General features: G+C 37.9%; 1 protein-coding gene across 5 annotated transcripts in view; it reads left to right on the forward strand.

Annotated features, from left to right (window-relative positions):
* Positions 1–16,351, forward strand: part of SORCS2 (sortilin related VPS10 domain containing receptor 2) — a 1,236,053-nt gene that overhangs the window by 993,379 nt on the left and 226,323 nt on the right. For all 5 annotated transcript variants that reach the window (XM_020992124.2, XM_020992120.2, XM_020992121.2 and 2 more), the window contains exon 4: positions 6,249–6,413. In XM_020992124.2, coding sequence (XP_020847783.1) covers positions 6,249–6,413 — 165 coding nt within the window. The remainder of the gene's footprint in view (positions 1–6,248; positions 6,414–16,351) is intronic.

Raw genomic sequence — 16,351 nt, forward strand, 5'->3', positions numbered from 1 at the left:
ATTAGGATTAAATAATATATTGGATTCCCATTTGTTCATTTCAATTCATTGGATTCACATCTCCCACTGAATGAATGATACCCTCACACATTCAATTTCCTTTCAAAGAATTTCACTTTTTCAGGTAAGTGTCCCAGAGAGTCCTGTGGTTTGTAAGACAGAACGAAAAGAAGGAATGTCACCCTGATATCTTTTAAATAAATCCCTTCTCCCCTAAGTCCACATTTGTCATTCTGAGTTTTTGTATCTAGCCATCTGACCCTGAGTGACTTCTTTCATCCTCACATAAGTTGGAAGTCATAGTTCAATCAGGGATGCTCACATGTGCTGAAGGTCAGCAGCTCCCCCTTTTTACAGGATACTACTCTTGCCTCTTACTATCTGTATGACACCGGGCTATGTAGTTAACGCCGTTTGCCTCAGGTTGGTCATCTGTAAAATGAGTAGGAGAAGAAAATGGCAAACCACTCCAGTGTCTTTGCCAAGAAAACCCCAGATGGGGTCATGGAGAGTCAGACATGACTGAAATGACTAACAAAACTCTTGACTGATCTCCCACTTTTTAGCTCTGACACTGTTGCTATAGGTCTGAAAGATCCCAACACATTCCATTAGACACCAATGCTTTGCTTTCCCCTATATAACAATTTTACATTAATGAATTTCCTTTGTGTGTGTGTGTGTGTGTGTGTACATATTTTTATACATATATACATATGTATATATAAATGTATATGTGTGTGTGTGTGTGTGTATACACACACACACATATGCATACTGAATCAAGCTGTTTGAGGGCAAGGATTATTTTGGAGGAGGATCTGTTCTTTGTATCTCCAGTGCCTATCAAAGAACCTGACTATCAGTGCTTAATAGATATTTATTGATTGCTAGGATCACAGGGTTAGAGCTGGAAGGGTCTTTAGTGGGTATCTTTTATTTCAGAGAGGTGGAAACTGAAACCTAACCAAATAAAGTGACTTGCCCAAGGTCATATAGATATTAAATGGCAGAGCTGAGATTTGGACCCAGGTCCTCTGTCTTCACATCCAAAGTTTTCTTCATTGTAGTATACTGATGATAGCTTCCTTCCCTTCATGGAACCATTTTTTCTACCTTGGAAACCTTGGTAATTGATCTAACACCAGTCCACACTGTGCCTTGGATTAACATTACCTGATGATAGCAGTTTGGAGACTCTCTATTATCTTTGATCTAGGCAGAGTTAATGCTGAAAGCAACTGCTAAGCCATATGACAAGAGCTAACATTTCACTATGGGCTGAGTATAAGAGGGGCTTTCCTTATAATTATATAGTGAAAAGGGTTAGCATGTGTGTATTTATATTTCTATTTATTGATATGCCCTAACCTTTTAATTTTAATAAAGGTATATATGTGTATATACCTATATGCATCCTATATATCAATATATAGTTTATGTCTATATAATTGATACATAGATATATTAGTCCATCTCCCATTTTAGGGCAGCTAGGTGGTGTAGATAGGTCCATTCTATCTAGCTAGGTGGATAGAGTGCTGGGCCTGAAGTCAGGAAGACTTATCTTCCTAAGTTCAAATCTGGCTTCAGACACTTACCAGCTGTGTGACCCTGGGCAAGTTACTTAATCTTGTTTGCCTCACTTTCTTCATCTGTAAAATGAGTAGGAGAAGGAAATGGCAAACCACTCGAGCATCTTTGCTAAGAAAACCCCAAACGGAATTATAAAGAATCGGAAACAAATGAAACAACTGAACAAAAAAAAAATCCCGTTTTATGAAGGACAAACTGGGTCTCAGAGGAAATTACTTGTTTGGTACACCTAGTTAGTATGCAACAGAATTAGGATGTGAAATCAAGACCTTTTGACTCTTCCATTACACCTTCTTTACATCACAGAACCTCACTAGGCAGTGGATGAGAGCCAGTGACAAGTGCCTCTGAAGGGGTTCTTGACTTAGGGTCCAGGGACCCTTCCAATTGATAGATTTCAGAGGCTCTATGGATTTGAATTGGGAAAAAAATACATTTTTACTTTCATTGCCCTGCATAGAATTTCTTTCAGTTATGATTTTTTTTAAAAAAGAAACTTTTTTTTTTCTGAGGAGTTCATAAACTTTAATAGAGTGGTAAAGGATTCCGTAATACAAAAAGTAACCTCAATGATCTTAGACCCCATAGGCTTACCAAGTTCCCATTGGTTTGACCAAAATCAATGATGTTTACCAAGGAGTCTGGCTAATGATCAGTCCATTCAATCCTACCACAGGTACATTTTAGGGGACAGAGGTACTCGGTTGCAAAGCAGAAAATAAGGAGCTATCAGATCTGAGAATGACCATAAGAGTATCTAGAAAAGAGAGGGCAATTGATCCCAGGTAAAGATACTAATGAAGTAAGATCAATGAAGGAAACAGAGAGTATCAGGCTACAAAGGAAATTCAGAGAGTCAGGTTACACTAACTCACTCTGCCTCTAATTTTCTCTTTCTGGGTCTCAGTTTCCTCATCTAAAAAAGGAAGGGATTAAATTATATGACATCAAAGGCTCATTCCCTCTCTCACATTCTATGTTCAATGTTAGAAGGTCCCTTACAGTTCTGACACTCTGTGATCCATCTTCTGAGGTTGCACCCAGCTCTGATATTCTGTGTTTTACATTAGACCGTTTTATGTTGTGTCATAGGTAAGGGAGATGTAAAGAGTATAGGATGCGACATGGTCAGAGGCAATTAGAACTGACCTGTAACCATCAATTTTTGAAGTCTTGCTCTGTCTTATCCAAAAAAGGGACACCTCCCAGGCACCCAGCCAGGATCTGACATTTTTCCCTCTTATAAGTAACACTTTAAGTGGAAGAATCAGATCACGAATCATTTAATTTTTTTCTTTTCCTTTTACTTCTTTTCCATCATAATCATCAAACGCCGTCCTATGTTTGTAAATTTCATTTCATGGAATTCCTCTGCCCCCCTTTTTATTTTTAATTCCTTTTTTTCTAACTCTCATTTTGCCCCTTTAAAGCTAATTCCTTCTCTTGATGAACCTACTTTTGTGTTTCAGATGTTTCCCTTTACAGAGGAGCTAATAAATCCTTTCTTCCTCCCCCCTTCATTACCCAAGGACAATTTCAGGTAGGACAGAGGAAGAACCAGGGAGGCATGGTGGAGAATACAGGAAGGACATCTGTACAGGAAAAAAGAGGGGACTTAGACAATTGAGATCTGAGTCCTAACTGCCCCTGTAATGGTGGGTGAGGCAAATAATCATCCGGCACCTCCATTTCTTCATCTCTAAAATGGGAATGATAATCCTTGGGTTATTTGCTTCACAAGATTGTTTTGAGGCAAGTGATTTACAAAGTGTTCTCATGACCCTATCTTTTTGAAATGCTTGTAGTAATCATAGGATTTAGAGCTGGAAGGGACAATGACAGTAATAATAATAAGTAATAATAATAACCTTCGTATATTGCTTTAAGGTTTGCATTGAGCTTTCCAAATCCATTTGATCACCACAACTCTGGGAGATAGGTGTTATTATTGTCCCCATTTCACAAATGAACAAACTCAACACAGACAGGATAGGTGACTTGCACAGGGTCACATAGCTAGTATGTGTGTGAGGTAGCATTTGAACTCAAAACTCATTGATTTCAAGTCCCGCAGTCTATCCACTGAAATACGTAGCTGCCTCCAGAAGTCATCATCAAACCCCTTCCTTCTAAGATGAGATCCAGAGTGGTAAAGTCCTTTGTCCAAGGTCACCCAGCTAGTAAATAGCACAACTGATATTTTTCCCCAGGTCCTCTGCTTTCAAGTCTATTCTTGCCATTCCCAAGTGTGAACCATGTTGGTTTTGGTAACTGATTTCTCACACAAACCTTTTGGTCTGAGCCAATTGAGTTCCTGAAGGGACATATTACTTATATGGCTTGGTTTCCTATTCCAGGTCATAGTGCCCTGGCCTCTTCTTTATCTTCTGTCTCTCCATGCAGGAAAAAGACTTTTAGAAAAGCTCTTGGGAATTCATATCCACAGAACTTGAGGCTGATGGAGCCTTTGTGACTGCATGGTAAAAAAGGATAGTGCCTGCTCTGCACTCAGGAAGACATGGGTTCAAATAATTTAGGACCATGTGACTATATGTAGTCAGTGATTTCACATGTGAGGAGCTCCCCATGAAGAACTTCATCTACGTCTACCAATATGGATCTGTCCCTTCTCTAGGGTTAAGAGCTAGCTGGGGTACTGAGGTTAAACAACTTGCCACAAGTAATTTATTTCATGTAGGGTTGAACTCAGGTCTTCCTGACTCTGAAGCCTGTTCTCTATCTGCTATACCACACGTCATTTCTTTATGTGAACAATGGCAAGGCAGATAAGTGACAAGGTACATGGAGCACTGTGCCTAGAGTCAGGTAGACATCAGTTCAAATCCAGCCTCAGGCATTTATTAGCTATGTGGTCTTTATCAAACCACTTAATTTCTGTTTGCCTCAGTTTCCTCAACCATAAAATGCAGATAATAATAGCATCATCTCTCAGGCTCATTTTAGGATTAAATGAGATATCTCTAAAGTGCCTGGAATATAGTGGATGCTTAATGTTTCTTTCTACCCCTCTCCTCTTCCTCTTCCCTCCACTTCTTCATTTCTTCTTATCTATGCATACTTAAAAGGAATCTCACTTTTCTCAGTTGTAAAATATTGAGATAATGATGCCTATGGTAATTACCGCATAGGGTTTTTATTAGTCTCAAATGAGCTAGTCTATTATAGCACTTTGCCAACTTGAATGTGCTGTGTAACCACCAGCCCTGATAGTTTCTAATAACTTGCATCAATAGATCAATAAATTTGTGATTTCTCTACTGTGGGTGCTCCCTCCCCTAACTGGACTGCAGACCTTCACAAAATGGTCTTTAAGAGTTGGTACAGCTGAAAGAAATCATCACTATCATCCCCTTGTGGTCATCTTTCTTCTTGTTAGTTTTCCTTAATGTAGCCAGACTGGTCCTTGGGTGACGGAAACATAATCCAACTGCTGACCCTGTGTTGGAAGCCTTCCCAGCTCTTCAGGAAATGCCAGGGTTTAGGCTCTGTTGTCAAGGACTTTGAAGATCTGAGACTTCCTCCATGCCATAGGGAGACACTGGGGAAATTTTAGGAAAGGGTACTAGGTTACCTTTGAGGTCCCTTCCAATCCAAAGAGTCTTTGAAAGAAATAAGCAATTTTAAGAAAGTTTGGTTAGTGGTAGGGCATGATGGTACATGCCTGAAAACCCTACAGTCAGGGAGGCTGAGCCTTGCAGGTCATTGGAGCTCAAGAGTTCTGAGACAAAGTTAGGCTAAAATTAATTGGGTGTCAGTCCAAAGTTCAGCACCACTATCTTTGGCCCCTTGGAATGGGAAGCCACCAGGCTGCCTAAGAAGGGACAAACCAGTCCAGGTTGGGAATAGAACAAGTCAAAGCTACAATGAGGACCATTAGGTGGGGCATCGAGGTGGTACAGTGGTTAGAGCATTGGACCTGGAGTCAGGAAGACCTGAGTTCAAATGTGGCCTCAGATGAGAACTGTGTGACTGTAGGCAAGTCACATAACTTCTTTCTGTCTCACTTTCCTCATCTGTAAAATAGAGATGATAACAGAACCTATCTGCCAGTGTTATTGTGAGGATCAAGTGGGATAAGAATTGTAAAGTGCTTAGCATAGTCCCTGGCACATTATAAGTGCTATATAAATGCAAGTATACTTCTAACCCAGGAAGACAGAGAGACCCTGTCTGAAAGTCAAAAATATAATCTTGTTGGTATAGGCATCATATTGTTACTTAATATAGGCAACGTTGAGTTATTTTTACATGGTACATGAGTGTCACAAGCAAGGGAGATCTCTATTTCAACTCGATAAGTTGGCATTTTCTGTTTTTCTATCCATCTTCCTGGTAGTCTCTGCAATAGCTTTTCAAGGAGTTAGTTAACTGGTGAAAATTTATGTGGTGCTAAACTTCACAAACTTACAGCTTAAGTCTGTCTCATACATCCCTCTACCATCTTGAAGCAAAATGGTGGCCATCATAAGGTTTCAATATGTGCTGTAATTTTCAACAGATTTCAGTAAAACTTAGTGTGTGGGCAGAGATTACAGAAAGAAGCCATCATACTGTGAAAGACTGACAGATCATACAATTACTAGTGACAATTTGTCAACTCAATGTCCCTATAATTTGTCTTTCTGTTTCAGATAATTCTCGTAAGCTCATCTCTTAATGACCGGGACCAGAGCCTTTTCCTGAGCACCGATGAAGGGACCACCTTTCAGAAACAGCTCATCACATTCTTTGTTGAAACTCTGATTTTCCATCCTAAAGAGGAGGATAAAGTGGTTGCCTATACTAAGGAGAGCAAGGTAAAATTTAATGACCCCACGTGGTTCTAATCTGCAGGGACTCTAATAGAAGTATTCCCTACCGGCACTGATGTGACTTACTCATTCTAATTAGCTTTCATCATATTTGATATCCTGGCTCCTGGGCAGAGATAGAGGCTTCTGTGGTTCATCTCACTTAATCCAGCTAAGGCTATTGTCTCAGCAGCCTGTCTTTGGAGGAAAGAGATGCAGGGGCAGGGTGGGGGAGGGAAGACTGAAACAAATATATTAAACCTGTGTTGTTTTGCCTCTATCATCAAGCCCAGGGAATCAAAACAGTCCTGGGAATTTTCCAGAAGTAGCCACAGAGGACACCTACCAGCTGAGTGATCCTAGGCAAGTCCAACAAAAGATGAGCTGCATTATTTGCTAATGAATTTTCTATCGTGAGAAGTATTACAACAGGGGCTATGTAGTATAGTCAAAAGAACATTGGACATGAACCAGGATTTGTGAGTTCTGTTCCAAGATGGGTGGCATTGCGTGGTAGTGAGTACTCTGTCATGAGAAACATTCAAATCAGGACTACATAGTATAGTCACTATACCCTAGTGAAAAGAACACTGGACATGGACTAGGATATGTATGCTCTGTTTTCACGTCTGCCACTGTGTTGTCATGTGACTTTGGGCAAGTTACTTTCTGACTCTAGGTTTGAGAATTTTTTTTTTTGTCTGTAACATGGGAGAAATAGATTAGATGCCTTTTAGAGTCCTTTCTAGACTTATGCAGTAGAACTTCTGACAAAAGTATTTTTTTTAATATGAACCATTGTAATTGGTATTTGTAAGAGTCTTCATGATGCTAGACTTACCCTCTTTCCCCTTGTCTTCTTACGTCAATCTCACATAAATATTCAATAGTTAATAAACATTTATTAAATGTGAGCTATGGGATTCCTGTTTTTGCATCCTGCCCTGATCTCCTACATTATCCTGATTCCTCCTTATCTGTAAAACAAAGGATGATCAGACTTTCGCTCTACACCTTACTTTATTGTTAGAAGCAAAATGCTGTATAAAATATCATATGCTGCAGAATTAGCTTCTCTCTGGGCCACCCTTCCCTCATTTGTAAAAGAAGAGACTTGCTAATAGAAAGCACATGGGGTCTGGAATGAGAAGACATGGGTTCAAACATAATTTCTGCTACTTTCTAACTGCCTGACCTATATGCAATACAGTACAGTGAGAAGAGGACTAGATTAAATCACAGGACCTTGGTTTGAATCCTGATTCTGCTACTTCACTAACTACCTTTGTGATTTTAAGCAAGTCACTTAACATAGGTCTTAGATAGGCAGATGATAAGTCTTTGTGTGTGTGTGTGTGTGTGTGTGTGTGTGTGTGTGTGTGTGTGTACATCAGTAAATAGTGGATATTATTAAAGTAACAATGACAACTCTCATTTCTATAGTTCTGGGACCCTTTAAACTCTTCCATGTTGTCTCATACTCAAGTCAATGTCCATGTAATTTGACTTTTTATTTTAGATAATTCTTGTAAGCTCATCTCTTAATAACTGTAAGCCCCATTTACAGATAAATGTTTGTTGTTGTAAGTTTGCTAGTGACAAAGCAATGTTTAGATGTGTTCTGGTTATCCTGTATCCTGGAATACCTATGTCAGCTGCTGATCTGTTCATGTGTACTTGAACTTGTAAGACTTTAGTATGATGTATCAGAGGGCAGCTAAGTGGGGGAATCGATAGAGTTACCAGTTGCAGAGTCAGGAAGATTCCTCTTTCCTGAGTTTAAATCCAGTCTCAGATACTTCTAGCTATGTTACCCTGGACAAGTCACTTAACCCTGTTGGCCTCAATTTCATCATCTGTTAAATAAGCTGGAGAAGGAAATGGCAAGCCACTGTAATATCTTTGCCAAGAATGCCCCCAACAGAGTCATGAAGAATCAGACATGATGGAAGTGATTGAACAACACCACCACAAATCAAATGCTACTAAAAAATGACTGAAATTATATGTCCAAAACTACACTGGTCTTAGATTCTGAGCACATCTTGGCTATGATGCTTATGAACTGTGTTACCCTGGGCAAGTCAGTCAGCCTCTCTTGAGTCTCAACTCTATCATCTACCAAAAATAGAATTAATAAAACTTGTGAGTTGTTATTATGAGATAATTCTGTGTACTTTTCACGATGTGCTAAATGAAGCTGGAGAAATGGCGCTGGAGAAAATAAATACAAGAGATCACTGAAGCAGACCAAATATATAGAGTAAATCTAGAAATGGGATGATATAACTTTGAGAGTATTGAGGGATTGAGTCTCAAGCTATCTGAAAACAGGGGAGATACTAAATCATTAGGGAAAAAATCACAGATGATATGTCTAGAGAAAGATAAACAGGGCAACAATAAGTACTAACCCAAGTGTCAACATTAAAGATCCTCAGATGCCCCCACCCTCCGATCCTCCCAAGCCTTCCTCTTTGTAGTGCGGGGGTGGAGGAGAGGGGGCAATGTGAGTGATCTCAACACATATCCAGGGTTTCATTGATTGAAATATGAAAAGAGAAGAGGCAAGATTTGCAAAGAGCATTCTACAACAGAACTCTTCTTCACAATTAGTTGACTGACTGGTGCAGAGATTCCAGTCTTACTATACTGGTTTGTTGACTGTAGAAAAAGCATTTGATTCAGTAGAGTAAAAGTCTGATGGGCTTTCATCCAGCAACGTCACTCTTCTACATAATTTAAAATCATACAATCAATCTTAGTAGATGGGACATCTTATTACAGATTATCACTTCTTTCAGTGATCTTCTGATTATCAGTATCAAGTGATGCTTAAAACAGAGATCTATATGCTCCTTACTCAGAGCTCCTTACTCCAAAGATGATGAGGTCCTCCACATTCTCCTGTTTGTGGATGATAGGAAGGTGATTGCTTCAAGCTCTGGAATGTTACAGAGGCTCATAATGGAGAGCCACAAGTCAAAACATGTCAGCCTAGCAATCTGAATAGGAAAAACCAAGTGGATATAATTTGCCTGTTGTCCTGAGCAAGGGCTGGTAAACTCTACCCCAAAGGTCAAATCTGACCTCTGTTTTCATATGGCCCATGAGCTAAGAATGGTTTTTACATTTAAAAATAAAGTTTATCATATTTATTATACAAAAACAGGCAGTGGGCCTGATTTGGTATTTAGACCATGGTTTACTAACTCCTGCTCCAGAGTATGAAATGCAGGTGGATAGACAGACCATTAAACTGATCCAGTTCTCTCTGTCTCTTTCTCTTTCTCTGTATGTATATGTATACATATATATATGTGTGTGTGTGTGTGTGTGTGTGTATATATGTGTGTATGTTATATGTGTGTACATATATATGTGTGCATGCATGTATATATGTGTATACATCTATATATATGCATAGACATATATATACATATAGACATATATATGTATATCTAGTGTAAATATATTTGATACACAGTAATAGAGGTTCAGAATTAAACAGGAAGAGTAGAGGAGCTTTGACTTTGGGAAGATCAAAAGTGTTTTGCAGTGACTCCCAAACTAAACTATAAAAAATCTTTTTGATAAAGTTATTCCTTTGGTGATCTTATATGACTACAAATCAGACACTACTTGCATTTGGGCCAATACTGATCTACAAAATGTTTACTAGTAAAATTCTGTCTTATGGGTTAAAAACTAAGTCTTGCTGCATTTCCCAATGCTTCTTGTTTCCTTGTCTTCTAGTATTGATTGGCTTTCATTCTCCCTGGCTACCAGTTGCTGCCACATAGTTTTCTGAAGGCTTAGCAGTTCTCCAACACAGGATGGCCTAGCCCAAGGGTGGGGAACCTGTGGTCTTGAGGCCGCATGTGGCCTTCTAGGTCCTTCAGTGCAGCCTTTTGACTAAGTCCAGATTTTACAGAACAAATTATTTTATTAAAGAGATTTGCTCTATGAAGGGCCTTGAGGCCACAGGTTCCCCACCCCTTGCCTAACCACAGTCTAGTTGGGGCTGGGAAGTAGTAACATAGATGCCAATACTGCATTCATTCAATCTTTTGTATTAAGGAGAAAGACTCCTCTTATCATATAGTGGAGAAAATATTGAGTTCTAATTAAAATCATCAAAGATTCTGTGGAAGATGAAATAATAGAGATAGCTTCCTTCAGTGATGATTTGAACGTCAGAATCAAGTGAGGCAGAAAACACAGTGCTGTCTGCTTGCCAAGATTTTGGCCATTAAAAAAATGATATTGGCCATTGTCATGAAAGAGGTCCAGCCCAGAGAGCTTCAGGCACTGAGCAGAATCCCAAACAATGCTACACATTCTGGTTGGAATCAATACCTCTCTACCATGATGAAATGATAATTTGTTCAGGAATGGATCTCAAGAATGGAAAAAGGGAACTCAGATACCAGCCCCATGCTCACTCATAGAAGGAATTCATTTCATCACTGCCTCTTTAGGCGACCATAGAGAGCTCTAAAAGGACTCAAGGTTCTCTTCCTTTCTGAAAAATGGAACATAAATTTGAAGAATGTCAGCCAGAGGAATTTTGGCTTCCTTGGCTAGTGTGTGGACGTGTCAAATGCCTACCAACAAAGAGGCAATAAAAGGACTCCTGGATAGCTGTGGATTCGAAGGATTCACCAGGGATGCAAAATCATCCTACTCTTCTTGCAGCCAAATATACACCAATCCTACTGCAAACAACTCCCCTGTCATGTAAGTAGGAATAGTTGTTCTGATCATGTGATCAAGCAATTGTCTCTTCTTTCAGTCTCTATGACCTTGGAGATAACTGGGTGTATGGGAGAAGTGCAGCCAATGAATGTAATAGCAAGTGCGGGGAACTCATGTGCCATGGCAGTTATTCCTCCATCTTTGACCATTGCCATGGTCATACAATAAGAATATCTCCATATGGTTTATTCCTAACTTCAGTCTGGCCCAGATTTCCCAGAAGTGGTAGTTTTGACACCTTTTAGTAAGTCTCAGCCCAGCTTACTATCATAACCAAAGTACCCTGGGCAAAGGTGCAGGAGTGTAGCAACTTAGACTCAGCCGTGTGTGCAATGCACCTTGGTTTATGATTCTCAGGAGATATTACTCCTACTCAGAAACAGTTAAGTTGGATATGTTTTAAACAGCATGAGAGAAGGGTCTGAGGCTGGTGTCCTGTTTTACTCTCTTCTCCAAACTGAAAAAAATACTGAATGTTTTTTTTTTCTGGAGCTAGGATGCTTGGGTCCTAGAGAATTCTTTTATTCCTGAAAGCAAGAATTTTTAGGGCTGGACTGATCAGCTGAAACCTCTCAAGCCAGGGAAAAGGAGAAACAACAGAAGGCCTCCGGGAGGAGGGTAGGGCTAGAATTATTGGTTTAGTAGTGCAAACCAGGGACTAATTACCAGAAATATAGAGTATGAAGCTGAAAAGATAGAGCTAGGAGATAGGGCCCATTTTAGAAGCATGAGTTCATACCAGAGCATCAAAAGAGTGTGAAAAACAGACAAGGAAACTTGATGAATAATTATGCAGATTCCCAAATATCAGGAGGAAAAGTAGTTACATGCTTGCTCAGGGTTTTTGTTTTTTGTTTGTTTGTTTGTCTGTTTTTAATGGCTACATGTGAGGTAGCTCTTCCCTTTAGCTTCCCCTGAGTGGTTTTAGGCTGGACAGTTCCCTGCCAACATGTGGGGGAAATAGCCATCTCCTGGTATCAGTGGACAATAGAATTCTCCCTCAACATCTACTACATAGCATACCTGTATCACATTATCCTCATCAACTCCAACAGCATATTAAACATAGGAGGGGCTTGACTATTAAGAATATTCCACATGTGAGGAGATAAAAGCCTAGATTTCCCGGTGGTCATGGGAATGAAGAGGAGGAATAAGATTATCTTGATAATAACTTATTCTCACTATTAGAGCTTTAAAGCTGGAAAAGACTTTAGAAATCAAAGTGTCCACCTTTCTCATTTTACAGATGAGAAAACTGAGGCTCAAAGGAAGAAAACTAATTACTCCGAATTTCATAGACAGTGATGAAGCAAGCAATATCTGGTCTGTTCATTCAAACTTCACTGATTTTCCTTTCTGCATCATACTATTAGCAAACTTGGTTCTGGGAAGGGGGAAGGGAAATGGGGGAAGAGTTGAAGATGTGTCTGAATCAAGCTTTTCTATTCCATTCCAAGCCTATATAAAAGGCTGCCCACAGGATGTCCCTGTGGAACAATTGATCTCAGGAAGGCAAGTACATTCCTGGACTCCTTATAGCTACCACTGCCTGCTGGTTGCTCTGACCTAATATCCAGAGAGAGAGTTGCATCAATAAATTTAGTGTTTTGCATCCCTTCTTATCTAAAAAGAATAACATTCATTCCCCTTCCCTGTCAGACTTCTCATATCCCATTGCTCAAAGGAGCACCTGATTTAGAATCAGAAAATATGGAATCTTAGCTTTTCTACGTAGTACCTTGTGTAACTTTAAGCATGATGTCATGAATAGAACACTGGGCTGGGAAGTAGGAAGAACTGGGTTTGAATCTTATAGCAAATACTCATTAACTCAGCAAGTCACTAAATCCTTCTGAGCCTCATTTTTCTCACTGGTAAAATGAAAGTAATAATAGCACTTACCTCAGAGGATTGTTGTAAGAGTCAAATGAGATAACTAATATAAAACACTTTGCAAACCTTAAATGCTATATGAATGTGAGCTGGAATTATTATTATTGTCTTTTTGTCCCTTTGGACTTCAGTTTATTCTTCCATAAAATGAGATGTTGACAAGAATTATTAGTATTTCTGTATATCACCAATAGAACTCAGCAGGAAGAATTAGAAAAAGAAATTAAATTCAAGATAACCACAGAATGCAATTATGTTATATAAATACAAAATGTACAAAATACTGATTGTATAAAATATTCAGGAGTCTATCTACCAAGACACATAAACTTTTAAAATACAAGTACAGAATAGTCTTTACAGAAATAAAGACAGACAAGTAATTGGAGAAAACATTAATTGCTCATGATTAGGTCATGCCAATATAATACAAAGTATAATGCTGCCCAGAATTAGTTTATTCAGTATTGTATCAATCAGACTACCAAAAATAAAACCTTTGTAAAACTAGGAAAAAATAACAAAATTGGGGCAGCTAGGTGGCACAATGGATTGAGCACTGGCCTTGGAGTCAGGAGGACTTGAGTTCAAATCTGGTCTCAGAAACCTAACACTCATTACCTGTGTGACTCTGGGCAAGTCACTTAATCCCAATTACCTCACCCAAAAAAAAAAAATAAATAAATAACAAAATTCAGCTAAAGAAAACTAAAGCTCAATAGTCTCAAGAAAAATGAATGAAAAAAAAACCTTAGCAATCCCAGATCTCACATTATAAAATGAAGCAATAATCATCAGAACTATTTGGCAATAGTTAGAAAACAGAGAATTTGATTATGAATAGGTTTGCTACACAGGGTACAAAAGCAAATCAACATGGTAGCAACATGTTTGATAAATCCAAAGACCTCAATCCTTGTTTAAGAATGTAATATTCTAAAAAAAACAAAAACAAAAACCTACTAGGAAAACTAGAAAGCAGTCTAGCAAAATTATGTTTGGACTAATATCTCACACCATATACTAAAATAATCTTCCTATGTGTACATGACTTAGATATAAAAGGTTATCATAAACATCATAAATTAGCAGGGCAAGGACAGATATGTCTTTTGTAGTTATGAATAAAGGGACAGGGAGGATCACAAAAGATAAAAAAGTGCAATTTTTATTATATAAAATTAAAAGAATATTACACAAACAAAATCAATGCAAGTAAAATTAGAAGGGAAACCATCCACTTGTTCATTTCTCATGTCACAATGGTTGTCCATTACATTCATATAGCATACTTTGTTCAGCCATTTCTCATTTTTTGAACATCCTTTGAGTTTTCCGTTCTTTGCCACCACAAAAAAAAAAACTGCTATGAATTTTTATATTCATAGGGGACCTTTTTTTCCTTTCTTTGATCCCTTTAGAAGTATAGGCCCGGTAGCTGTATTTTGTGGTCAAACTTAGATGAATCAATGTAGAATAAAGTAAGCAGAACCAGGAGAACAATTTATGCCCCCCCAAAAGAAAACCCACACACACAACATTATAAAATCAAATAACTTTGAAAGATTTAACAATTCTAATAAACACAATGACTAACCATGCCCCCAGAGGTCCAATCGAGAAAAATACTACTCATCTCCTGACAAAGAGGTGATGAATTAAATATGCAGAATGAGACATGAGTCTATTTTTGAGCCTGGCCAAAGTAGAATTTTTTTTTGATGGGCTATGCATATTTGTTACAAGGATTTTTTTTTGTTAATACTTTCTTCCCTGGAAAAGGAAGAGGAGGAGGTAGGAGATAGAGAAATGCAAAAAAAGACCGAGACATCCAAATTATAAAGAGAAAAAGACAATTAAAAAAAGGTTAGTAAAAGGCAGATAAATCAACAGAGAAGATCCTAAAACTGGAAAGATAATAAGTAAAATCTCAAAGACAATACAAAATTATCCTAACAAATGTTACAACATGCAAGCAAGTGAATAAGTGTGTGATGAAAGACAAAATCCTGTGGACTCCCCAGAAAAGATAGAATAACAAGAACCCCAGAGTGGCTCAAAAGAGAAATGAAATTCACAAATGAAAAAATTAAAAATAAATATAGGTTAGAACTTAGAGCTCTTCACACAAATATTTTTTAAAAAAAAAATCAACTAGCAGACTAAAAAATAAATCTGTCTAAAGAAATAAATCAGAGATGAATATATTTGGAATAAAAATACTGAAATTGAGAAAATTTGTCAAAAAAGGAATAAGAAACAATGTAAAAAAAATCATATGAATTCTACATAAGATTGAGTGATTGACCTTGAAGATAACATACAAAAAATAACTTAAAAAACTTGAGTTACCAAGAAGAACATGGAAACTTTTTTTTTAAATATGAGTACTACAATGCAGGAAGTAATATGCGGAAATTAATCAGAATCTATGAATATAGACAACAAATCTGCTATCAAGGGAACCCATGGATCATTGCCTCTGTGCCATACATAAACTTAAAGACATGTGATGGTCAAATTTAACAATTTCACAAGTTTATAAGTACTAAGAGAAAGACCTTCAAATATGAAGGAAAGAAATTTGTATATCACAAATTTAACAATTTCACAAGTTTATAAGTACTAAGAGAAAGACCTTCAAATATGAAGGAAAGAAATTTGTATATCACAAGATGATTCCTTATCCATGAGAAATTACACAAAGGAATGTGAGTGTATTCCAGAAGACCAAAGGAGCTCAACTTAAGTGACTTGGTAGTATCCTTTAAATTCATTAAAAAAGTATCACCTTTTTTAAAAAGAGGTGATGTTCTTATTGTCATCTGTCACGTTGGTTTATTTGCATGAACCAAATTTTAGGAAGCATACTAATGAGTTGAACAGCATCCAGAATAATGACAAGCCTACTGATTGAGCCTTATGACAATCAGTTGAAGCAACTAGTGATATCTATGCTGAAGAAGAAAAGACTTGAGTGAGGGGAAGGTGATGTGATAGCTCTCTCTCTAATCAAATATTTGAAGTTCTATCATGTGGGAAAGGGATTATATTTATTTTGTGTAATCCCAGCTATCTAAGGGGTCAGAATCAGAAGTAATGGGCTGAAGTCATTGTGATGCATCATTAGATGTAAAGTATGAAAAACTTCTTGACAAATAGAACTATACAAAAATGAAAATGGTTGTTTTGGAAAGTCTTTGGCTTTTCCCTCATTTGAGATCTCCAAGCAAATGGTAGGTATGTCAGAGTAAATTCTTGGCTAGATAAACGCTTCTGAAGTTACTTCC

This window comes from Phascolarctos cinereus, unplaced genomic scaffold (genome assembly GCF_003287225.1).
Source record: "Phascolarctos cinereus isolate Bilbo 61053 unplaced genomic scaffold, phaCin_HiC Scaffold_9;HRSCAF=440, whole genome shotgun sequence".
In the NCBI taxonomy this organism is placed as follows: domain Eukaryota; kingdom Metazoa; phylum Chordata; class Mammalia; order Diprotodontia; family Phascolarctidae; genus Phascolarctos; species Phascolarctos cinereus.